Here is a 27,189-nt window from a genome sequence, read left to right on the forward strand (position 1 = left end):
GTTTGGGATGACTGAGCATCTGCAAACAGAGAGGGATTAGCCCTAAAATAGGACCGCATAACCGGGAACAATTCAACACGTCGGGGTTGATCTGCATGTAAATGAAATATTTGTATTACTTTGACCATAATTCATGTTTTACTCATTATGTAGAATAGTCTAGTCGGAAGATAAATCAACTAATGGAAAAGTGGAGGGATGAATTTGAGCAGCAGGGCTAATCCCGCGGGTGAAGAAATGTCGGTAATAAACTGGACCTTGTTCTGCCTCCATGAGCACAAAGTGGCCCTGGGAATGGGACCAATAATTACCAATGACCAGGCAGTTTCACCATGTCTCTTTAATGTAAATAGGCACTGGGGTTATCTTACAGAAACGACTTTGGCATTCATACATGGACATATGGCACTGGGACTTGCTCAAGTACCTGAAAAAAAAATACAATAAAACAGCCTGTACAGCCCCTTTGCCCCCTCTCTGAACAGATAAAACATTCCAGACCGGCAGTGGAAAGTAGCTGAGATAGTCTGTGTTCATTAAAAACAATTTCTTACATATAAGGCTGTCAGGTCAGTGAGAAAATCAGGGTGTATCCCATGCACCATTTGCAGTTTGTTGGAGCTTAGCTGGCATTCAATTTCAATTCCCCCAAGTTATTGAATATAGGAGAGCGGCACACACTGACAGGTACAAGTTACTCCAGCGACAGACGCTAATTAGCAAGTGCAGGAGTAATGGGAGAGCCAAGCTCCCTCTCTGGCAGAGAGACAGCGATGGCAGCCTAGGCAGGGTCATCTCTTAAGCGTCTCACTTCCTATTAGACAGGAGATCTCTGGCACACGCCCCATCACAACCTATACAGAGTGATGTCAGGGATAGTGAAAGGAGCCTGTCAAATCCAGTAGCTTTCAACTGGAGCTTCTCTTTTGCATATTGCATAGAATACAACCCCCTCAACTGCATTCATTCACTGCCACGGTCCTCCTTCATTGACAGAAAGCGAGGGAGGGCAATATAGAATAACGGCATATGATGTGTTTATTTGTTTTGATGGAAACCCGGGGGAAAGTCTTAGAAACGAGATGATGGACTCATCTTCTGCTCAGCGAGGCTTTGACATTCTGTAGGGGACGCTGGAAATAGTCTCCAGGTTGATGGATAGGTGGAGTGGGATTACCCGCCAGACTCATCTCCTACCCGCCGTCTGGCCCGGACTCCTGAAAAAAGACACAAACACACAATACTTATAATGTCAGACCGTTCACAGCGGGTGAGGCTATTAGATTTAAAAATAATGAAACAGGATGGTCACAATAACCAATAGTTTACCCAGTAACCAAATCTACCCAAGTACATTAAAGGATAATCCCACTGAAAAAAATCAGTCTCAAAGATAATATTACTAATAATACTGCTACATCTATAATGATGATGATAATAATAATGCTAATGCTAATAATAATAATAATAACAATAATAATGATAATAACAGTACTACTAATAATAATAATGAATAATGAAAAAAAAACATGAAAAATAAATAAATACCCTATTGGAGTAAAATCTTAATCTTAAATACATTTTGGTGGAGAAAACAACAAGATAGCTGAATTAAAAGACAACCAAGTCCATTTGTCATGATTAAATAGACAATTATCCCAAAGGCAAGGTGTGTTCCTTTTGATTAGGACGCTGCAGCCAAGTCTTTCTCCATTTAGAGGGACTTCTTTCTGCACCACATGCACCTTTCTGAACTTATAATGCCTCTCCTCACTCCTAGTCCCCAAAGACCACTTCGCCCCACTGCTAGCACAGCGAAAGAAATTGTTCTCCCTGCATCATTAAACAGGTTGAATTAACTTGGGTGGAATTGAATTATGTCACACATGAAGCCCTCCTACTTTAAGATTTAAAAAGCAATATAGTTGGCTATATGCTTGGAGGTTCAGTTTAGATACATAATTAGAGTCAATCCTCCGTACCTGAACACAACTGGACTCCTAAATAAAAACAATGGACTTGCCACTCAGGATGGTTCTTTTAATTTTCTTGGTTTTCTGGTGAGATATGATAGCCAAAATAAAAAAGTAATAATAATCTGTGCTTCATGGCATCTGGAAATACTGCTCATGCTCTGTGTTCCATAAAGGCCTTAGTTATACTTGTCCAAACCTGTCATGCCTATGAAGCCATTTTTGATTTTGATTTAACTTGAATGGCTGTGACCCCATGCACACAGTAAGCAGATGTTGTATTCTCATGTTTGAGGTGCACACTGCCTCTCTCCTGTCATTTTATCACTAGAACTCCAAAAATAGTTCTGCTACTGAGCCTCCCCTACCTCTTAATCGACACTCATTATCATCCCTCTATTATATTTTACACATGACAGGCTGGTGTGATGTGGATAAACCCTAAATGAAAGCCTAAGGGAAATCGCTAACAGCTTCGCAATGTCAAAGCAAAACTGATACAGTTATAAACCAAGTCATTCTAAACTCTTCCACTTGCTCCCTCTCAGAGGGCAATCCAGCTTGCCTCCTAATCCATCACCCAAATGAACACAACACGATATTTTCACACTTGCATGCTCTCATCGGAGTCAAATCTACTTGTAGGTTCCCCTCCGGAGATGCAAGGACGCGTACTTCAAAGAAGGGTCAGCCTAACCGTTAAGTCCAGAAGGACAGGAGTGAAATGAAAAACCTCCACCTTCACCAAGACGTGAGACACTGAATGAACGTCCACAGCAGGGTAATTCAAATTCTCACAAAATAACACAGACAGCCAACCTGATAGGATTTTTTTCTGGGATTGTTAACACTGGCAATCAAAAGTAAACTCCAAGTTAAGTGTTTAACACCCAACTTCTCCCCACCTGAGCATCCAAAGCAGCCAGAACCATTCCTCCTCTTAGAGGCCCGAGATGCAAGCTGACGGACAGATTAATTTACAGCAGGTACAGGAGATTGCACACTAATTTACTAGAGCTATAGGAGATTGTTCACTTAAAAGATACAGCAGCACAGTGGATTCTTTCTAATGAACCACTGTAAATCCACACTGTGCTCATTTCTTCCCTCATTTGCATTGAAATGGAAGTGCCATATTTCATTCTCCCCCTTGGTAACTTCCCCTTTTTTTATTTATATATTTGTAGAGCATCACACCGAAAACTGCAGGCCTGCTGTTTTTTGACATTGACAGAAATGACAACAATCAGAGCAACTATCAAAGACAAACTCCAGGTAAAGGACTATGAAAGTAAATGCTTGGGAATAACCTTGGAGAAGTATTCCGGATAATGAGGCAGCAGCTAGACCTTTGTCATTCTTAAAGACCATTACCGCATGATCAAAAATGCACACCGTGAAAATTTCTCAGCGCAGGGAAGGATAATTATGAAATGTATAGAACTATTCATAGACATATGCAACGCAGGTCTTCTCACTTGGATACATTCAAATTTCAACAAATGCCTAACATAAAGAGATCCTTCAACTGTAATTGAGCTAAATCAGGAACTAGGTAAAATTATGATCACTATGAATGATGCAGGCATACAGTTCCCTCTGCCTCTCTTTCTCATCCCAATAACAATGAGCTAGAGTGAGGTGTGTGACAGGTCATACTGTTACCACTCCATTGTCATCCCACTCCGGCACCATACATCATACACTAAAAATCTTGCACCTTTATCCCCCACCTTCCCATTTCCTATGGTCTAGCTACCTGCCAACCCCCTCCCTCTCTCCCCCAAACCATCCTGCAGCCCCCCTGGTGTTAATTATAAGACTTTTTCCCCTGGAGCCAGGGCGGGACGTGGAAGTGCATTAATCTTGATTCTTCACTCCAGTACAAAGGATCGTTTGAAGAGACTCCTGTGGTAAGCCCCAAAGGCGAGGTGACTCAGTGCCAGGAGGAGAAGGGTAGCAGGAGGAAAAGAGAAAGAGTCACAGTTCTGTTCTGTGCTTACACTGGGAAGCTGGCCACCTCACCAGGCATGCAAATCCTTCACCCTATACCGCTCCTGCTGTCAATATCTTAATCTGGCTGAATTTTTTAGAGCTGCATATGATGGCACGCCAAGTGACTGTCTGCCGTCTGTGATTGTCTCCCACAATGAAATTGGGGGAGGGACTATGCATCAGCGCCCATCCATTTGTTTGTCTGTCTTTCATGCACAATTTCTAGACGCCACTGATTTGGGGAATGATGCATGTCATCGCTCCATTCTAGCATTTTGAAATTTCACTGATTGGCCGAAGGGGGGCGCTGCAACGTTTGTTTAATTGACATCACGCAATACATGCTGTGTGATATCTCAGACGGCAACGGTCAGATTTTGGTGAAAATTGGGGGCAAGATGCATCTCATCATTGTGTTCCAGCATTTTCAAACACTAATGGGCCAAAGGATTACAGGTCAAAATAGGTCAAAATAGGGAAACATATTGGTTTATGGTTCCTGGCCCAGACGGAGACTGCATCATGTATGGGGGACAACATGTTTACTGTTGCCTTCACGCATTCATGTTGCCTTCATTTATAGGCTGATGCAGCATGGGGGTCTCTGTCTTCTCATGAGTCATTTAACCAAAGCTGAGAAATGGCTCAAGGAGTGTGGACATGAATCCATCAGTGGACTACACTGCACTACATATTTACTTACATGTTTCCATTGGACAATGGCACACAAAAATGGAAGCAGCGTAAAAACAAAGCCATGTTCCCGAGCTGAAAATGGTATGACTTGTGAATTTTCCTACAACTAGAGCAATTCTAGCCTAGCTTCAACCCCTGAATCTAGCCATGCTCCCTTAAATTTTCTCAGAAAAGTGAAATGTTATTTCACAATGAAAGTCAGGCTGGTAACCTATGAATAGAGGTGAAAAAGGAAATGTAAATGGTGTTGCTGCAATACAGGGAGTATGCTCCTTCTGCTCAATTCGCCTCACTGTATCATTCGGAGCTGACTCACACAGATATTTCCATTAACCAAATTGAGATTTGACCTATAATATAAAAATCAGAATCAAATTGCCAGTTACAATAAATGTACAGGAATTTGTCTTGGTGACATTGGTGCAGAGACATGTTGGCTGACAAATTTCACAGCACATGCTGACACACATGCTACAAGGCAAACAGGAGATAAATTACAGTGTAAAGGTGCAGTGCGAGACATTCACTGTGTGTGTTGAAGCAGCGTGGCATAAAGTATGATTGCAGATGTAGAGGAAAGTGTAGTTAGTGAACAATAGTTGGTCCAGAGTATCATGAGCAAATTGTTCTGAATACAGTGAAAAGCATGAAATTAAACATAATTATTGCAATGGCCAACAGGTCATTTGAGATCAGTTTGCCAACCAAAGCAAAGGAGAGTGAGGCTGAGACTGTAAGATGGCGTCAGGTTGAATATCCAGTAATTGCCCTACCAACCAGCAGTGTCTCACAAGATTCACAGACTCATTCATTTCAACAATCAAATCTGATGTTTTACTGGAGAGAGGAAAAATCTCCTTCCAACATACTCTGAAGTCAGTATTATCAGACAGTTTTCAATGGCATCATTTCTATGCCACTGATTTTGAATGACTCCCTCTCCGGATGTTTGATCCTGGTCCTCCTTTTCTCATTAGTTAATCTACTTCCACAGTAAAAAAAAGCACTGAGCCAGTAAGTCAGCATGGGGAAAAATGCATCTTTAAGCTCCCTCTTCCATCAGAGCATGTGCATGTTCTCCTACAGTTTTGTGATGAAGTGCACACACTTCAGAAAGCCACACATAAAAGTCTTGCTGTTCAATACGCAATATATTTTGCATATTCCCATCACAGGAGGCCGACTCTGCAGTATTTAGGATTGTGCCATCTGTAATTCTCTTGATGTGCCGAACATATTCTCTTTGATAGACTTCCTCTGTACAACAATAGCCTGGGATTCATTAAGACACATTGTTCCAGACAAAATCATGCTAGCCCCGGCTTGTGTCAACATCCAGCTAGGAGTAAACACTACACGCCTTACATTGTAGGTTGCTGTGGACTGAAACTTGCAATGTGCAGAGTTCAGAGATCCTGGCGGAAGATCCAGCACCATGTAGCCAACGAGAAGAACAGCAGCGTTGTGGTGATGATCTTGGGTTTGACGAGCGCTCAGGGGGAGTGCCTTTCCATCCATGCACTCCAGAGGGATCGGGCAGCTAAGGGAACTGACTGTGAGGATCCTGAGTGGGGAATATTAAGTGATGCTAACACGGTAGGGCAGAGGCCCTGACCTGGTGACCATACACAATCAAACCATGTCATTACCATGGAGCTATATATTGCCCATGAATGCAGAACATATACAGTACATTTGCTGCATGAAGTCTACTGCAATACCCCAGTTGTTTGCATGTGTGCATGTTTGTGTGTGCAAACATATTACCAGTTGTTTATCATGAAGATCATAGATCCAGTGCAGCCTTTAGCTCATTATATTTTATTTTTCATTGTACTATTTGATGTCTATACTTTGGATGCATGGAGCATTACACAATGTTCCAAATGCTCCCAAGGCTATGCGTGTGTGTGCGTATAGATATTATCTGTTTTTTATCAGGATAATCAGCTTAAAAAAAGTGGAAACAGTGCATCGTTTTGCTTGTTATGTTCCATTTTTCAATGTGCTTTTTACTGTCTATACATTGGCTGCATGTCCCAGTTGTCCTCAAGGCTATGTGTGTGTGTGGTGTGTTTGCATACATGTATGCATTTCTGTATGTGTGTGTGTGTGTTTCAACATCAACACACCGCTGATCTTGTACACAGTCTCTCATCTGCATTATGAGTAATCTATGGTAGTTAATTGAGCCCAGAGGCAGTTGGTTTCAATGAAGGCTCCTGTACTTTTCTGGCAAAAAACAGGAGAAAAAGAGCTCTCTGGAGAAGCCAGCGCTCTGTCGAGAGGCAAACAGAGCAGAACTCCTGCCGTGTTCATTAGCTGTCATTGATCAGTGATTCAGTCCCTGTGCACCCCCTGCCACAGCTCAGATACCAGTTTCATGTCATAAAAATCATTATAAAGGTAAAAAAATTGAAGCCAGCGCAGCATTTCCCTCGTTATATTTTATTTTTCACTGCACTATTTTGATGTGTATGGATGTTCGCCAAGATTCTCTACAGTATGCAGAGATTGCTACGCAGCACACCTGTCCATTCCATAGTTTTCTGATATCAATATGAGGCACTGTATTAGCAGATTGTGTTATTGGCTTTCCTCAGTGGCCATCATCGCTGCAGCCCATGCCACCAGAGGAGATGTACTGTACAATGAGGTTGCGGGGTATAAAAATGCTGATAAATGGCTGAGACAAAAGCATAAATAATGCAGAGATCAGAGTTACTGGAACAGTGAGTCGGAGCGAGACTCCACTCCAAGACAGCCCGCACCTCCCCGGAGAGCGTCCAGCGTAAGTGTCCTGTCTGACATCATCAACGTCTGCCGGGCCTCACCCCGCACATACAGCAGCAAGGAACCTGAGGAGCTCCCCTCCGTCTCTCCCGGTCCTTCACTCCTCTCTGCACAAACTCAAAAGGTCAGCGCCTCACCAGGGAGAGCTCACGCCACACGCTGGCTGCTCTGCCTCTCTCCCGGAGCCGGCTGTGGCAGCGTTTTAAAATACACTCGCAACGGTTTTCCATTTTTATATATCTCTCTATTTTGCCCCTTGTTATCTCTTCCCCATCCTTTGAGAAAGGGCTCCTCAAAGTGATCTGCTGTCTCTACTTACTAAAACATGACAGACTAAACCCTCAGCTGGTACAGTGAAAAACGTAACAATGAGATATATTCTTGGAGTAACAGTCGAGAGTTTAAGTGAATATATAGGGGCGAATTAAATCAATATTTCACAACTCTGGTGGAGGAGTAGGGAAAGGGCCATTATCTAGCACTAATTGTACCTATAGGGCCTGTCCTTTCAGACATATTAATATCTGCTCTCTCATTGGAATTCATCGCTAGTCCTCAGGTAGATGACTGGGACTATTTCTGCCGGTCTTCATTTCACTGAATTTTCTTTATTCCCTCTATGTCTGCCTTTGAATATTCATTCTCTTCTCATTTGCAGCCCTCTCTGGCTAGGCCAAGGCTCTGCACAATGCCATTCCTTGTTGCCCTTTTGCACATTAAAAGAAGAGGAGAAAAAAATAAAACCAACGGAAATTAGGAATAGAGGTCTGGCTATCAGAAGGAGAAATTTCACCTAGAAAGCCGTATTTCAGTTTCCCTCGTCAATTTTACTTGTAAGATATAAATTTTTTATTTCAGTTGTCTCTGGTAATTTGCGAAATCTAATGTGATGCATTCAAATCCAATGCCCAAAGGACAGTGCTTTAAAATTTTGCTTGCTATAAGCTTGAAGCTCATAAATCTCCCTCCAAGACACACATATCAAATTGTAATTGTTTAGTTTTAATTTGATATTTTTGTGTGGTGAAGTTAAAGGATAATTCCAGTTATTGGCCTTATTTTCCTAGTTTTTGACATCATGACGACTGAAATTCTGAGGTTTTTCCCAGGTGGCAGTTCCTATTTGCAGGAAATCAGACATACACTTGCCAACTAGCTCACGCTAGTTAAAATAACATATCTAATACTGCAATACTGCATGTTTCAGGCAACAGACAAAGGGAAAATCAGACTCCATTGCAGTGTGGGTGTTATTGTGTTTGTGAAAGGATGTGTTTTAATTTCGGACTTCTTGGATTCGACTATTTGAGTTTGCATTGGCCCTTTCAGTGTGTACTGAAGAACAGCACTCCTTGCCAACTAGAGGTATGTAAATCTCTACAGTGAAGTAAGTGACGAAATTTTGAACACAATCAATCGTCATGATGGGAAACACTAGGAAAATAAATAGGTTGGAAATAACCAGAACTATCCTTAAAGCTAGGAAATTATCAGTCAGGAGCAAGCCACAATGTTGCAGACATCATGCCAGGGTCAATTCACTTTAAATTCATTCAATTCAAAATGTCAATAGAAACTGTGATTAATTTGCTACTAATAAAGCATTTCCCAATTATTTCCTGAAAGGTTGGACATGACAATCTTTTCATGCCAAGTTTTTTTTCTACATTTTAATTTTGCAAAAACTCCAGCTGCGGAATTGATTGTGTGAGCTGAAAGAGAATTGAACCAAGCCCTGGAACATGCCCAAACAAATGTCCATCAGGAAGCTACGCTTTCCTGAAAACTTTTCTTCAAATATGGAGCACATACCCTGCTATGAATCCAATCAAGGGGTGCTGTCCCCTCTCCTGGTACGAGAACAGGGCAGAGACAACAGTAATTGACAGCTTGTTCAAGGACATTACTGAGCCTTCGTAGACTGACAACATACTGAAGGGCTGCCGTTTGTGTTCATTGCACACTTCTACTATTGTCTTTTCCAGAACCACTAAGTTGCCAGACTGATCAGTAAACATTCATGACAAAACACAGCAAGGCTGAGCCACTAACTTTGGCACCAAAGCACTGTGCACAGTATACAAAATATTGAATGTGCTGCAGATAGTCATTTACTGTGTTATCTGAGGTTGGCTGCTAGTAATGAAATAATAAAACTTTGAGTGGATAAACATAAGTCACAAATGAACACATGCATCGATAAGGCAAAGGTTTATGAAAACAAAATGCCCCATGACACTAAAACAAGTTAATTAAATGCAATGCCTTACGTTATTAAATAAGATATGCTGCACTCTGCATAAATGAACTAATCAATACCAAAACTGCCACACAAATATTAGAATAATTGATCCAGGGTGATTCAGCAGCAGAGAGGTCTTGGGGCTTGCAGGATATTAGCTAGCATCAACAGTGACGGTGAAGGTCAGTGGATACTATAGTAATGACAAATGTCCTCTCTTTGACTCCTACTGGCTGGACTTTATTTTGGCTAGTTACAGGAAATTACTTTCTGTGCCCTCCATCATATTCTACTCACTCTGCATGCTGCGGCTTTATGGCAAGGTCCAATCAGGGTATAATAAAAACAAGCTGTAACTGTCCAACCCTGTAATAAAGAGATATTCACACCACTGACACCAAAGTGCTGGTTATTACAATAAGAGAATCAGTGGCACAGTGAGATGCAGATACAGTATGGGGGGATACTATGTTGATGTGAGGTAGCAGTGAAGGGAGCGCGGCTGTACAGTATCACCAAGTTTACTTTCCCCTAGCCGCTCCAGAATAGATGTGAGTACATACACACACATGCACACACACGGACACACAGTATACTGTGGCTGCGTGGCTCATATCCCTTCTGCTTCTGAGTTCCATTGTTCCAGGGCTTCTTAGACTTTTGCAAAGTCCAAGAATGTGGGGACTTAAAGTACAGAGGTCCCTTATTAGCAGACCAAATGTTGAACACTCCCAAACAGAGGGAAACAATCATTCACAGCCTAACAGCTGTGTGTATCGAATTGTGTCTCATTTCCTGAGATAAGAAGGACCAGCTACACACTGTGCTGTTATCACTCTAGCACCTCGGTGACAAAAAAAAATTTCAATATCTGTCAAATCAAAATTGATGGAGTGCCTCTAAAATGCCTCCAAAAATATCCACACCCAATATCAAAACATCTTTGTCACAGTAAAAAGGGAGAATATAGATTTATTTTTTCCCCCAGAAAACGCTATGACAGCAAACATGTCCTCTGCCCTCACAAATTCTGTCCTCCGTTCATTACAGTACTGTAGATTTCCCAAAATAGCTCCAAGGTTCTGGGCTTTCCTGGCCTATGTGTGGTGGAAGTCCCTCTGCTGGGCCCAGGGAGGGAGACGGAGCCTGACACCGCCTGACCGCGCTTGAGCAAGCGTAGGGGCCAGCCCTAGGTGTATCCTATTTCTCCCCCCAAGGGCCACAGGGTCCAACACTGACAGCACCCCGGCTCCCATCACTACAGGAGATAGATGAAGCCTCACTGCCTACCACTGTATTACTGCTGCTGTCCCTGGTCCAGGTCACCCCTGCTACTACACTGGAGTCATCAAAAAGAGGGAACACAGCCATACAGTCATGTCACATGGGTCTCTCTGTATTGGATACTGGTGAATGAAGTGTAACAGTTAATATAGAGAGAAAAAAAAAAACAGTTGTGCAAGCTACCGCAATGACCACATTCAAAGCATGCCAACCTTCTGCCTGGCATATCCCACAGTGCAATGTGCATCATGCAGCAATAATGGTTAAGCATTGTTGGGTGGATTCGTAAATCCAATCTGGTGCTCCGCTTAAAAGCATTCTGCTTCAATTGCAAAAGAGGAAAAATATAACAGGGATTTACAAATGGCTTGAAGATGAAAATGTGTCAAATTATTGTAAATCAAATGTTTATGCTGTCAAACCCTCTGACTAGCATATGAATTAAAAGGCTACAGCAAGTCGTGGTTTAAAGAAGAGTTAGTTTCTCTACATGGAGTGGCAGCTGACATGGTAGCAAAATTAGCCTGTTAACTAAATTCCATGAGCTACTTTTGTAAACATCCAAACGGTCTGCTGCACCTCCTTGCTGGATGAAGCTGCCACAGTATGAAAACGTCAAGAGGGTGACACTGAATATACAAACAAAAGTAGTTTACACACAAAATGAACAAACACAAAAAGCACAAACACAAAAGCACACACACGGACAGACAGACAGAAGCACACACACAAAACAACTTCATGACTCACACCTTGAATGTTTACCATTAATTAGGCTTTGACGGTGGCTTGCAGCAGGTCAGGGCATTCATGTTGGAATTCCAGATAATATAAAATAGATTTGTCATGGCAACCAGTGACCCTGTGATTCCTGAAATCAAAATGTCAAGACTTCTCATACTGCTGATTGTCCACTGAATTAATGCAGCCTAGCCTCATTACAGCAGCACTTACCCACAGCCTCTGGAGACCTTGTGTCCTCCAGAGCATTACTGCTGAAAACACTAGGCAATTGTGATGCAGGAAAAAAAAATACTGACAGACACACAGATACACATGCTGTACATGTGTATTCGCACACGCATACACACACACATATTCAAATCATGCTCACCTTTTTTCCCCTTTGGCCTTAGCTTTTCAGTGGTGTCATGGCTGAAAGAAAGAGAATGAGATGAATACATGAGCTTAATATATTCAACAGTGCAACAACTGTACTGTGGTCGTGTCGGCAGCAATGTAACTCAATGGTATCGTTGGCCTAGACTCTAGAGTGTGGTCAGCGTTGCCTCAGTGAAACACGTGACAATGCTCCGGTGAGTGTGCTGGCCTAGAAATATTTTGAAACGGCCAATGTTGCGACAAATGTTGCGACAGTCTCATGGACCAAAGCGTTATCACGATCTTTGTAGTTATCATCCTGTCCCCTCCTCCTTCAATCCCTCCCCTCCACCCCTCCCGTCTCCTCTCCTCTGCTCTGTCTCTGTGCACCAACCTTGCCATGGCTAACAGGAAGCAGAGGGCACAGCGCTTTATTTAATTAGTCACAGCAGCTGAGTGCTCATGTGGAACCAAGGCGCGCCTGGGAACACAAACAGGGGAGGCAGATTGGGGTAGTGAGATGGATAGGCACTCTCCCACCGGGCCATGACTGTGCCGTCAGAGGGGCCTAGATTACATGACAGAAGGGGGCATGGGGGGGTGGGGGGGCGGGTGGGAAGTGGATGGCAAGAAGGTGTAGATGGTGTCTGTACAGGGGGACTCATCCCAGGAATGGATCTCCTTCATTCCTGAAGTGTCTTGCCCCGGTTTGCACTCTCACAAAGGCGCTCTTTACGCAATTAATTTATCTAATATTCAAATCCGGAATGGGACCGGCCTGTTGTGCACTGAGTGGTTCGACTGCTTTTATTAGCTGTGACAACATTCATTATTCCAAATGATTTAGGAGCTGCTATTTCTCTGCTATCTCTTCTACTCTGACAATGATCTGCTGGCCTTTTCTTCACGGACTAGAAGATAACCTCTGAGAGGTTGCAGACGTAGCTCGGTGCACAACACATCCTTGATGAGTTTCGTCCCAAACTGGGAGGAAAACAAATTCCAACAAATTGGCATAATCTGTTCGTAACATAAAGCTTCCTCATGCAGAAGGTAAGGAAGGTATAGAAATAATAAGGGAAGGCATGCACAGGAAAAATCTATGGGGACGTAATTAGAGGATTCGGTACAGAATGTACTATATGATGCATGTGATAAAAGATTTGTAATTCTCAATCATTATTATCCTCCCAGTGCTGCTTGGCCTTCGACACCAAAACAGCGTCTCTCAGGGTGCGCTCTTGCTGTGTTGGAGAAAACATGCTACTAAACATGTAGCGTACTGTATGGTGCTGAACCAGCAAGGATCGTGAGTGCAGCATTTGAGTAATGTGTGCGTGAATACTTAGCAACGGTGCGCAGGGAGCTCTTTTAATTAGCGCTCTTGAAGTTATCCTGTGACCCATATCTAGTAATGAAGGCATCACAAATGTTCTATTTACATATCTTTAGGCAGTAATGTGTGACCGTTGGGAGAGCCCAGTGGCAGAGTTTTTGGTGCCAGTGAAAAGGGAGGCCATGTTGAGCTGCCTGGGGCTGCTTTCCAAGGCCTTCTCAATTCTAACAGTAGCAAAGAGGAATGGTACGTCAGTGACCTGCAGGTCCGTAAAACTTAGTTATGTTATAGAAACATGGCTACTTTTTAACAAGGTTTGGACTGCTAATTCAGCGTATTTCAAGAAGCCAAGTTTTTCACTAGGTCATGATACCCCCAATCCAGATGAGTACAGATTAGTGTTACAACTCCTATGCTTGGGGGCTTAGACTGGGCCAATACCAATAAATATGGAAAGCAAGTAAGTAATTTTAATGTGAGGATTTGGTAGCAATTAGGTTTGGAGAACAACCAGTTCTTAGTAGCTTAGTAGCTTTTCTGGTTGCCTGCAGTTATCCGACTCCTTACAAGGCTGTTTTTAGGGCTAAAAATAAACACATATTTTTTAGTTACACTTAAACATACTTCAGCATTTTACTTACTCATCATTTCCAAGCTATAGTAAAATATAATGGATTGTATTCCCTAAGGCAACAAAATAGGATTTAACTCCAAGGAATCTGCAGCCCCTCTCTCTATGATGGGCATCCTTAAACTATTCAACTCATTCACTCGCGAGGCTATAGGCTTTGATTCCCATGAGAAACATAAGGTGAAGATTTCGGTACAAGTGCACATAAGGTGTTGTATTTTCATAGTTATGTGAATAATCCAATAGACAGGACTGAGGGGGAATATAATAAGCACAGAGGTGACTTTGAGTCTGGTACAGCTGTCCTTGTTTTTGTCTATCTACTAAAGAGTCACCTTTACACTGCTTCAGCTAGCTAGCTCCTTAAAATCAACAAGACATTTAGGGTGATGAGCTATTGAGCTTGAGGCTTTAATACGATTCCAGCAATTGTCATCCATCCTTCAGCTGTGGCCTTGGCATGGAGGAGGCGGGAGGCAGTGGGGGTTGGGGGCAGGGGGGGGAGGGGGGGGGTCTCTCTCTGCTATCAGCATTATGGAGCGTGATATTCCCTAGTCGTCCACCTTCGCAGGACCTTGCCTCAGTAAAGAGGGGTTAATTCAACACACAGCGGAAAGACTTTTTCACATGGCCCACCCCTTTCAGAGGGTGTTTCAAATTGTTCTTTTCGATGATGCTTTCTTCATGAAAGAACTGGGTCACCGACTAACACTCTCTTCCAGGGCCTTGTTGCTAAGGCCCGACTCCTTAGAGTCCAGGAGTTAGAGAGACAGGGGCTCGCGCACACAGACCGAAGCCAGCTTCTGACAGGGGGAGCGGCACTCGGATTACTGCAGCCCCCTCTAAACAGCACATCATGCTCAGATTACTAAACTCATTTCAGAGAGGAGGTGGGGAGGTGGGGAGGTGAGGGCTGAAGAAGTGTGTGCATATGTGTGTGTGTGCGGGTGTGCATGAATGTAAAGGTGTGTTTGTTTTTGTGTGAGCTGTGTGTGTACCTGTTTCTGTATGAGTGTAAATGTTTGTCTGTGTGTGTGTGCAAGGGGACTGGGGTGCTGTTGGCTTTACCAGCTGTAAATGAATGCTGAATTTGAGCCGTACTGTTTGTTAAAAACTGTTTGCAGCCCTCTGCTTTCAAGGCAACAAAGGGAGCCTCCTCCCTTCCAAATGAATGAGCCCAGGTCCCTAGTTATCACTGGTTATTGTTCCAATCAGGCTGGCTTTGAAAGGGGAGGCGCGCTCTCCTCCGGACAGCTCATTAAGATAACACACAAACGTGGCTCCCCATCATCCTGGGTTTATTAAAATGGGCCTCATTTCAGCTCCTTTGTCTCATGCAGGAACCTCTGCCTTTGTCAGCGCAATTGGAGCCAGATGGCAGAGCCAGATGGCAAAACAAAGCTGCCTGTCTGGAGTGCTTAAAGAGTGATCTCAGAAGGGAGAGCCAGTAGCTTAACTTCACCAGCTCACCGCCCACAATGTCCACCTGGCCGAACCAGGTGTGCGGACGATGACGAGAGAGAGGGAGAGCGAGGGTAGCTGGGAGTTGTCGTCTTGTCAATGGAGCGCTGGCTCACCCTTTAATATCCCAGCTCTATTCTCCTTTGCCCAGCTCCTTTAGCTAATGCTGTACTGTTCAGGGTAGCTAGGTGTGGGACGGCTGACCCTGCTGCTGGCTGCACACATCTCTCTGAAACATTCATGAGAGAGGCATTAGAGAATGAAAGTCATTGTCCCCCTGCACTCAGAGACCCTCCTTCACCTCTCGGCTTATTAAAATCACATGGTATTAACTTTGCCGTTCACAGAGAGGCTAAATAATTCAATCAGACTAAAGAAGGAGTCAAATGAATAACTCTAATGACATTAATGCTTGAGGGACTGTGAGGGGTAGTCACCATGGCTGGGCAGGCAGAGGAAACTTGCTCTGCTTGCTAATAGCAAAATTAATTCCGGACTCATAAGGACATACTCATACTAAGCAAAATATCATATTGCTCGCATCAGGAGAGAGGCAGGGAGAGATATTAGCATTCCGTTGTGATTCAATGGCACACTTGAAAAGCAGAGAGAAATACTATGCAAGACCTAACTTGTTTATAATTTAATTCAAATTCAAATGAGAATGTGCCTGTGTAAAGAATTAATCGGCTGTAAGAGGGTGGTGTTGAGTGTGGAAGAGGCCTAGAGGCTGAGTCTACTGGGAACCACTCCATGCAGTGCTAGCTTCATTTTCTTGTTGTTTTCAATGGGTAGGAGGACACACTGTCGCATGTTCCTGACGGCGCTGAGAGCCTAGCATGTTTACACCGCTCAGAGCGCAGTTACAAATATTTCAGCTCTTAGCAAAAGAGTGCCAGACTTAAAGGAGGTTTTCAATAGTTGCGTAGCAGTACAGTAGCCCCGACCGGCAAGCATCTGTTTAGTGCTGCTAGCTAAAACAGAGGTGCCTGATGGACACAGAGGCCGAGGCTTTGACCAGATGTGCGGCGGCTGACCTGTCTTTGACTCCTCTTCCTCCAGCTCCTTGGCCTCCTCAGCTGTTGGAAGAGAGAAGAGCCATTATCAGAAAGAGCCACAATCCAAAAACAGACACACAATGCAGTCCTCTCTCCGGCTTGTTCAGGGCAACTTCATTATAAGCCTATGGTGCGCTCATCCTTCACAGCTCAGTCAAAGGACAGGCTGTGATGTGAGAGCCTGGATGACGATGAGGCTCTGCACCACAGTAACAACCTCCCCACCCCCTCCCCCACGCCCTCTCCGGCCCTCTCACAAAGACAGTAATCACATTAGGCTATAGCCGCTAGCTCTCTGAAAACCCACTGTCAACAGAGCTAGGGAGACAGCCCACAGTGATGGCTGTCACACTTACACACACATGTGGCCACTTGCATATAAGCACATACATGCACGCGCACACACACACAGGCTAAAAATAGACAAGGGACAGAGTAACCAAGTGGCTGTTTTTAATTCTATGACACCATCTTCACTTCAATTGGGTTTGAGAGCCACCATTTAGTGTTTGACACTTAAGATTAAACTGATAATTGAACAAAATTAAATGTCAAACCATCACATTGCATTTGTATATGTTCCTGTGTGTCTGCCAGATTTGCCTCGACTTGGACAGAACAGAATATAATCCTCTGGGGAAATTAGGCACAAATCCTTATTATTACAGCAGCAAAAACATGTGCAGAGTTTCCAGATTGGATTTCAAATAGCCTATAGATGCTTACAAGTCTGCCCACACCCTGCTCTCGTGTTTCTGTTCCTCTGTGTTGTATTTTGAATTCAAATTTTCCAAACACACACTCATATACTGTAGTATGCATATGCCCACAGGTTATCGTTTTTCTGAGTGATTTATTCCAAGCTGTAGCTTTCCCCTTTCTAGGCATGGCATGCCTATCTATTTATGGCAGCCTACTCAAAACGATCATTTGTAGATTTATTTTTTTGGAGGGATTTGCTTTAGAAGGTCACATTTGAGCAGCAGCTTTCCTCTGCAGACCGGTTCCAAGAGGATATTTTTGTTAGAAGAAAAACTGCTATGTGGGCTTTTAGAGTACACATTCCATACAATACAGCAAACTAGAATGTCACTACACTCGCAATTGTTGGCAAAATATCAAGACTCAAGACGATCCAAACTGATGTCTCATCGTGTGAGGTCTCATCGTGTGACAACTAGATGCACCCTAACTGTTTACTATTAAAAACAGGAGCCTACTACATATAGTTAAATATACAATATACATATATATATATATATATATATACATTTACAGATAGCTAACTGGCTAGCCACGCTATCAGACTCTATTTATGCTTGTTAGCATTATCAAGTTTCAGTTCTTACCAGTTTGGCAGTAGCGACAGCCAAACATGTAAAACTCAACATTGCTAGCATCATGACAGGCTAACAAAAATACAAATTAGTGGTTCACAACCTGGTTTGGAATGGAATCTGTGTACTGGGGATGGGTGTGTATGCTGTTGGAGAGTGGCAAACACAAAGGCACCTTGAAAAACACTATATAGTACTACCTCAGTACATCCAAAGTGTAGTATGACACTAACTCAGAGGTGTGAGGGAGCCTGTTTACCTTTACCATTTCATGCAACACCTCCCTATCGACCAATAGTCCCACTGCTGTGGCAGCAGCGGAAATGACCTTGGGGGACCGGGCTACAGAAGGAAAGAGCAGGCTTTTTAAAGACACCTCCAAGTCAGAGTGAAGACGAGGGCATCCACAGGGCAGCGGGCGAGAACCGCTGACTAGGTGCCCCGGCTGCATCTGACCAAGATGAGTGGTCATCGCACGGTAAATGGGATTTTCAGAGCTGAGGCAAAAGGGCTGCTCATCGTCCGCTGGAAGCAGACTATTTTTGTCTGTTCCCTTGTACATTGAGAGTGTGACAGTTTTGTGTCCTTTCTTCGCTGTTCATTGGATCCCAGATGTGTGGGGGCTAGGAGGATGGCTGGGTGAAGGTTAAGAGCAGCAGCTGGACAAAACACCTAGAGGAATGAGACTCAGGGGACAGACGACAGCTATTCACTGAAGCCAGCAGAGTGGTACAATCTAAATCATCCTCACCTCCCAGTGTTTCCTCTAAATAGAGGCAGAAGTGGTGAAACGCTGCTGCTGAATCTTTTGCACCGCTGCTATGAGATCATCAGAGGCAAATGGCCCATTATTTCACACACTGTACGTTTGTTTGACGCCTACATTACTACCCATCAACAATAATTAGTAGGCCCAATTAAACAATTCTTCTACCGTAGCATCAACAAAACATTGTTCTTTTGAAAACCATTGTGCATATCAGGACATGAAAGAGAATGACAGGTGGATCTGTGCTGCCGTTGCTGCCGCTGCAGTTTCATTTACTTTCACTTTGAACGTCAACTCCTGCTGGCCAAAATGAAAAGTTTTCGCTCATTTAAAAAGACATCAAACCGCCGGCGTTGCTAGGGCTTTCTTTCGTGGCTTAAGCCGCAAATGTTTTGAGATTAGCTCTGAATATTTTTTGATAAGGAAATATATATACAGTAGGCTAGCAGTTTTATATAGTTCAAACTGTCACCTCTCACCATCCTCACACAAGATTTGCACTGCACAAGAGTGTGGGCTGGCTATTTTACATGAGCCAGCTTTAAAATCTGTGCGCATCAAGGTACATAGCAGGGCACAAATCGAGCGCACCTGCCTACGCTTGGTATATCTGTGTGTGTTTGGTAGGGGACTCTGCCATTCACTGTCATGTAATTGGAGTGGGACTAAACGGATATGTTACGCATGGATTTAATCGGTCAGTCCTGGGTCTAGGTCAGAGGAATCACGCAATGTCAGGAAAAGACAGGATAAATCACTCTTCCTCTTCTTCATTTCCATAAGAAGAAGAAAGTTAGGATATTAGCTAGGTTTGATTAAATGAGTGACTGATTATCCAAATATGGAAAGACAGCAAAAACCAGCCAGCTGTGTGCGGATGAGCTGACTAACATACCGGCCAGATGGACACTTAATGCTAGCTTAGATTGACACCTGACTTGGCTGACAGCTTCATGGTTAGATGTCTACAATCTACAGCAAAACTCTTAATTGTTTCCAGACAAAGAGTCAATATAATATTGGATCATTGTAAACAAAATGTCTCTTGTGTTTCCAGTCTGCCAGCGAGTTTGTCAGTTAGTGAAGTACAGTCTTGCAGTTCAGCTCTATTTGTTGGGGTGCTGAACATTAAATGCATAAAAATCAATTTCCCTCCACACGAAATGTGTATATTATTTTATTATTAACTTGTTTCCCTTAAATGTGAGAAACTAAATGAAAAATGAGATTTTGAATTTGTACCTCTGTGTTTTAGAATACATAGTAGACTATACCAGCCATTCAGAATAGATGAGACTTTTCACCCAGACCATGGCATAATGATCTTTGTTACTACAGCTATGATGCAGCAACAGAGGAAGATGAGAGGTAAAATCATTTGCTTCTTAAAATAGGTTATGGTTTAAGTAACGTTTTCATATCTAACAAACACAGAAGTAGTTTATGCGCCAGTCACAGGATCAGCCACAGAATCCGGTCAGGGGTAAACCTGAGCACACCTCGCGAAACACATGAGCACCACTGCTGGAAAAAATCCTAGGGGAAACACTGGCTCCCATATGACTTTCATCCGTCACACACGGGAGATCCGTCCCATGTCACCTACACATGATCTCCAAGGGTCCGTCTGATTAAATCATACGCTTATTTAAATGTAAAATGAGCTTTGGAGGAATGGAACACTGGGCCTGGATAGGTCATGGAGAGCATATGTTAGATATGCAGATATGAGTCATTATGTAAGGAACGACAGAGGGGAAGGAAGCAAGGAAGGAAGGGAAGAAGGAAAAGAATACAAGAGAAAACAGAGCCAAGATACAACACTATCCTATAAATTGAGCTTTCACTTCCAACCGCAATCCCACTAGCTGCTCTGCTCTGTTAGGATACGCATTTCGGTGCTCCACATACATTATGACAGCGAAGAAAAATGACTTACTCGCTTCTCCACTTGTTCTGACCCTTCCACCCTCGCTACCCAGACTCGGGGAAGAGAGAGTCAACTTCAATCTGGCCATACCCAAGAACACCATTAAAAGATAAGACAACCACAATTAGGTTGCACTTCCCTGCTTCCTGCCCTCCCCACAGCTCTGGGTATGTGCATTGCAATCCTATTTTAAGTCCCCGCACATCTGTATTCATATAGTATCGTTCTATCAGGAGCATGAGAGTCTGCATGATATGTGAATAAGTCAGCGCTCCCGCTCTTCAAGTTCGTGCTCGGAAAACACGAAAGACTGCAGAAACATTGGAGACGGGGGGACAGAATGAGGCTTAACATTTCAATAAGGCGGGCGGCGGATGACCACATAATCAATCCCGCCTCCCAGTGTAAAGGGCGCAGGCAGGAGGGCGGATCCTCGCCCTGCCCACTGAGGAAAAGGCCCCACCGCCCTGCGAGACCTTTGCCCGTGGGAGGAACTGCATTATATTTCTCTCTTTCCATTTCATTTGATTTCATATGTTCCATGGAGCTATTTACTCTTTCCTCTGAGTCTGTGTAACTTCCATATTTATTTTTAAACCCCTGGGCCCCGATGCAGACACTGGCTGACCTTTATTTAAATGTCTCTTCCACTCTGAGCCGATCTCATTACAGCAGAGCTGGTGGCTTTGCACTATCCATCTCATTTCAAAACTTTTTTTCTCTTTGCACTCGCAGCGATCCTCGGCTATTCCGCAACGCTAATTATTGGACCCGGGTAATGATGTTCCTCTCTACCGAAGATATGTGTCCCACCATCAGAGATCCTGCCTGTACACGTTAACCAGAACTCCCTCTGGATTTTGAAAGTTCCTTGAGCTGTTAACATCTCATCACTGACTGCTCCCCTATCTCTCTTGGTCTCACTGTGCCTCCCACATGATCTGGGCAACACGTCGAATATGCATATCATCCACTGGCCCCCTCTGTGAAGAGTTTAAGGAGGAGGGAGTCATTCTGCATTTTAACGAGGGCCCTGGGAAGGGTTGAGAGGGCCTGAGAGCATGACAGGTTAGCATCCATTATTCAACAGACTCTTGAACTGTATACGCAATAGACCAACCTAGTCCAAAAAGCAGGAAATCATTTCATTACTCTTTGTTTTTTGCTTTTTTTTGCTTATGTAGCTCCAAACTTGCCATTGCTCTGAGGTCCAAATTTCATAATGCACCTAATGAAGGCAAGGCAGCCCAAAAACATCCTTTCATCTAACCTTGGAAGATTAAATATGGATTTTGGGGAGATTTTAAGAGGGAACAGGATCATCGCTGATGAATTGTAGTCCTTGCATTTGTGAGCATATATACTGGCATCGAGTGTGCAGAGACTCTCTCTCTCTATCTTTCTTTTTTTCCCCCAACCTTCTCTCCTGGCCTCCTCACAGCTCTCCTTGATCTTCCTGCGGCAGACAGCAGCCAGGGCGATGAGCAGACCCAGCAGACACACGGCCAGACCAACAGTTACCCACAGAGCCACCCGGGGGAACACGATGTTCTGACCTGAAGCAAAGGGCAGAGGAAGAGAGGGGGGAGAGAGAGGAGAGAGTCATTATTCACTCTTACGGAGCTAAAATAAGACCGCGACTGTCACCGTTGCAGCCATCACCATTATTTCACCATCAAACATTGACAATTCACTGTTAGTCTTTGTTGGCATAGAAAACCCTGAATTATCATTACTACCAAAGCACTCTATGACGACGGCACTGATGATGACGATCATCATCATCATCGTTATCATCACCATCATCATCATCCTCGCCGCCCTCATCATCGTCACATCCGCTCCGTGTCACACATGACTCTCAAACATCGCAGACTGTTAGAGAAAATGGGGAGCGAGTGTGAGCAACCTTTGCTTTATTCGAATCGAGCAAGAGCTTTACTGGTGTCCAATTAAGACACTTGAGTCTCTCAATTGAGTCCAGATGGCAGATAGCTTACCAGTCGCAGAAGACTGTGTTGTCATTTCACTCAAACAGCATTGGCACAGCAGTAAGAGGATGTGGGCGCTAACTATCCCACCCCCTGCCTTCTGGTACACTTAGCTCAGATGTCTGAAGTTCTGACGCTTTCTTTTTAATATTCTAAAATGTCTGAATGTCCATGATTTCATTATCGCTCTCACAGTGCATAAAATGTCAACATTTATTGCTATGCATGTTTTAAATGGGAAAAAAGTAACAAATTATGTATTTTTGGTATGTTTTTTCCCCCATTTTCCCATATACATATATATCAATTATTTATATTTACATACAGTGTGTATATATATATATATATATATGTGGAGATTTTTTTTCTTACAAGTACAGAGATAACAGACATCCTTCAGACAGCTCTAGAATAAATTCACTCTGGAGACAATTAGACATCAAAGTCAGTGACAGTATCTTGGCAAACTGAAAACCAATGAGGAAAAAAAAATGGTCAGCAGGACAAAAAAGATATCAGAGACACGGCCAAATTTCCCTGGGGTATTTTAACAGAACAGAGAGAGAAGAAAAGAAAACAGCAGAGCCACTAAATAGCTACGAGTCTGGCTGTAACACAAACAGGCCTCCTTCACAGAGCGCCCGCTCTGGGCAAATAATTGAAAAAAAAAAAAAAAAAAAAAAAAGTCGGAAAATTGACTGGCATTGGAAAGAGGAAATGATGAAGCATCTGTAAGGACTTGGCATAGCCTGTGAGGACAGGCAGACAGGCTATAATATTACCCAGCCAAGATGGAGGTCAAATAGAGGCATCCCTTGGATTTTTGGAGGCGAACAATTCTCAGATGGAAATCCAATCCATCTGATGCTAAGGAACAAGAATGCGCCAGATTGTTTCATGAAACAGAGTTAATGAAAGGCCATAGTGGGGAGGGGGGGGGGGTATGTACTCACCAATGACAGAAAACGGTCATTATCAATTGCAGAGCAGATTTTTTTTATCTGTTCAACCTTTACTCAGCTGAATATGTCCTTGATTTTATTGCTGCTCTGTGACTTTTGTCCTTGCAGCTATCCATGTTTGGTGACTTCATCACTGTACGGCAGCAACTGTTTTAAAGGGATGAATGGCTGCATGTCTCAGACATCTTTAAGGAAGCAACTGTCGGTGAAGCTGATAGTGAATATTATATATTATATTAGGGATGGGAGGATATTCTTATATCACGCTACAATACGATGCGCGATATGGGCTTCACGATTCAATACAACCACGATGTAATAAATAAAAGTTCACAGCAAAGTATGACTGTGCAGAATCATGTTTCTTCCTGAGCCACAAATCTTTCTAGCAATGGCACTGGCTCACTAGAATGTAAACAACAATGTAAAAATGTCATTACAAAGTGCAAATAATATGATTTAGATGGAGAGCTTGTGAAATTGTGATGGTCAAGCTGTCTCAATTGTGATTACTACAGCAAAATAAAACATAGTTAATATTGCGATTCATTTTTCTGACCCACGGTACGTATTGTCACAATTTTATATTGCGATATATTGAATTTCGATATATCGTCCCAACCCTATATCATATAGAATAATGCTGATCTAATTTTAGGGTGACCATAATCGGTTCAATCATACGTATTTATTTCTAGAGAGCATCCCAAGACACAAGGCTCTATATGGACTCTCTGCTACTGCCACTGCAAACCAGGATAAACAACCAAATGTCAGAGAGAAAGGAGAAAATCTGGAAAGTCAATCTTGTCATTTTGATGAAGCTGCGTATGCCTCCCCAGGCTAGTCATGACTGATGACGGCGTGGCTTGCTGTCCACCGAGCCCTTCACTCTGCTCTATTTAAAGGATGACCATCTGAGAGCGGGTTCGCACCAACGGCGAAAGCCAAAACACATGTATGAAGGCGGAATAATCATACATGAGCTGTCCACGTCCCACAAACACCAAGTCAGAAAGGTAATGAATGTGTCTGGCCTCTTCGCGACATAGAAGTATAGAAGATGCGGTGCTCTTTGTTTCCACTCTCTTTCTCACTCTCTTTTCATTCTCCCTCCCTCCCACCACCCTCTCCCTCCCTCAAGGCAGACTGATAAAGACAAATGCCATAGTCGGCTATCATTTCTACGCCGAGGCCCAAAGGGCTGCAGGATCATATTTTTCTTTTTCTCTTGTTTGATGATGTGATTTTGTTTTCTTCAGAAATAGATTTGTCTCTAATGGCTCTGTTTACCTATCCTCTCTTTCCCCTTTTCCCTATTCCCTCTGTGCTGGGGTGAGGATGGAGTGCTTTGGGCTGCACTGTCACATTACCTAGAGTCTGCAGACTGCAGAGCTGCACCAAAGAGGCCATACCTCACTCCATACTGGAGCTCAGGCTTGACTTTTTTTTAGGTATTGTGAATGTATAAAACACATTGGAATACATATTAAGTTATACATTAGTATAATTCATTAATAATAATGGAAAAAAACTCACAATCAACACTAGGCCTATTATAAGCTATGATGTGATGTGATAAAGAATAAAACACAAATAATCAGAATAAAAAAGCTAAACGCCACACGCTAGCCAGGGTGCCTGCTTGTATTTGCATCGCCCCACTTATGCCAACGTCGCTAGTCTGTCAGCTGACACAAACAGTTTAGGGACTCAGGTACTGCACACTGTCAGTATGCACCACAAGTAAAATATAGAATATACAGAATATATTGATTTTTTTAAACCACATGAAAACGTCATAACATTGTGCATACTTCAATACATGGTTGCTTTGTGCCATTTTTTCATTTGTGTATCACACATTTATGGTTATATAATGATAATGTGGACACAAAAATGTCGAATAGTCATCTTAATAAAATTAGAAGTGAGTGGTTGGCACTGGAAATGAATGTTACGGTGTAAAATGCATTTCTAAGGAAATTGCTATCTACCCTTGGCTAATGATGTTACTACTGCCGTGTAGCTTTGTAAACACAATTCAATAAAGATACATGAATCACAAACAATATAGCTATACAGCTAGGACCCAATATTTGTCCCAGTCTATTGCTTCTTGCCAGGTTGACTCTGCAATGCCACTGAAACATTACCCCAATCGGTAATGATCCATGTTTGAAAGATAACGGCACAGCAAAGTAGATTGGAGCAAAACGACAGCAAAAGGCTATGACATATATTGCCTGCTTGCCAAGGATATAGGCTACTTTTATTTATTGCAGGGACAGTGGCATATATCTGTTCATACAAAAAAAAAAGAAAAAAAAAAGAAAAAACAGTATTTAAAACTGACAACCAGCATAATGTAGCAAACCTATAAAAAGACTGGAATTTGTTGCTGCTTGAAGTACAATTTAAGCTGTTAAGGGCAATTTAATGTTCTGTTGGTTATTGTTACTGTTATTGTAGTGCCTACTTAGGGGCTCTTGTGGTTAGTGGGTACAGTATGGGAGGCGGAGCTGTGCCAGTAAAAAGTGTCTCTGTGCTTCCGCATGCTCTCTTATGTTGAGACGAGTTGAGCAGTCTGCATGTCGCTAGGAGTTAGCTTCCCTTGCTCATGATTGGCTACATGGTCAGAGATTCTTTTCTCTGGTTTATTTCATCAATAAACAACCACCCTTGCTTCAGAAGCGCTCCTGGCATCCTTGTTATTCTTTTATTCTTCTTCTATTTACATTGTAATTGTCACTATGCCGTGTGCGTCTAATTGTCACAGGACTCCAGTGTTGAGGCCCCAGGACACATTGCACTTCCACAGCTGTCTGGAGATGCAGAAGTCGCATGGGGGTCCCACGCATCGCTGATGGGTGGATTATCTCTTATTGAGAACCCAGCACATTACTCGGCTTGAAAATAAGGCAATATTTTATCATGAAAAAGTTAGATAATGTAGCTTTAACTACAGAATTATTGTTTGCAAAGTTCTTGTAGGTTATGTGGACCACACCTGGAGCATATCCCCTACTGTTACACCTAATACGAGGTGGTGCTTCACTGTAGGTGTTTTGTGTATCATAGGGGGCCACGGCAGACTGCTAAGGTAAAAATAGATATTTAATGGGGGCAGGCAGGAGTATGATAAAACACCACCTCCATATGGAGTCTCGAACATAGGCCGCATCACCAGTGAGAAATGAGGCTCCCTTAGTCCCCGGAAGACACTATAGGGGGCTCACAAGGGGCCAGCTTAGGTATTGTTTGGGCCTAGCTGAATGTGAAAGCCCAGATTTGCAGGCATTTTTACAAGCCCGAGTGTTTTCTCTGCAGTACCTTTGGTAGAATAAAGTGCTCCTACGACCCCCTTGCCTGTCATCTCGGTTCCGCAACGTGAAGACGGTGGAGATCAAAGCTGCTTTCTCTCCAACTGTCAGCCCAGTTTTACCTGCCTGGGTGAAACCTAGCCTCTTAAGCTGTGACCAAAGGAGAATAATGTCCCTTGACAGAAGGATGGCTTCAGGCTAAAAAGAGCCCCAAGGCTCATTGCAGACAAGCTGGGGGGATGAGGAAGAGGAGAGTAAGAGTCAATTAGGTTTTTTCTTTCATTGTGAGGATGAACCAAAGACCCAG

The 27,189-nt window shown here is 43.1% G+C and overlaps 1 protein-coding gene across 1 annotated transcript in view; it reads right to left on the reverse strand.

The window, feature by feature from the left end:
* Window positions 1-325: 325 nt before the first annotated feature.
* Window positions 326-27,189, reverse strand: part of cd276 (CD276 molecule) — a 66,971-nt gene continuing 40,107 nt past the window's right edge. The window contains exons 5-8 of the mRNA XM_071531973.1: window positions 22,025-22,162; window positions 16,550-16,591; window positions 12,098-12,138; window positions 326-1,217 (exon numbers count right to left, since the gene is read on the reverse strand). Coding sequence (XP_071388074.1) covers window positions 12,116-12,138; window positions 16,550-16,591; window positions 22,025-22,162 — 203 coding nt within the window. The 3' untranslated portion in view covers window positions 326-1,217; window positions 12,098-12,115. The remainder of the gene's footprint in view (window positions 1,218-12,097; window positions 12,139-16,549; window positions 16,592-22,024; window positions 22,163-27,189) is intronic.

Source organism: Centroberyx affinis, unplaced genomic scaffold (assembly GCF_046629955.1).
Source record: "Centroberyx affinis isolate AG114_WGS23_722 - 3 ecotype Tasmania unplaced genomic scaffold, CSIRO-AGI_Caff_v1 ptg002151l_1, whole genome shotgun sequence".
Lineage (NCBI taxonomy): Eukaryota > Metazoa > Chordata > Actinopteri > Beryciformes > Berycidae > Centroberyx > Centroberyx affinis.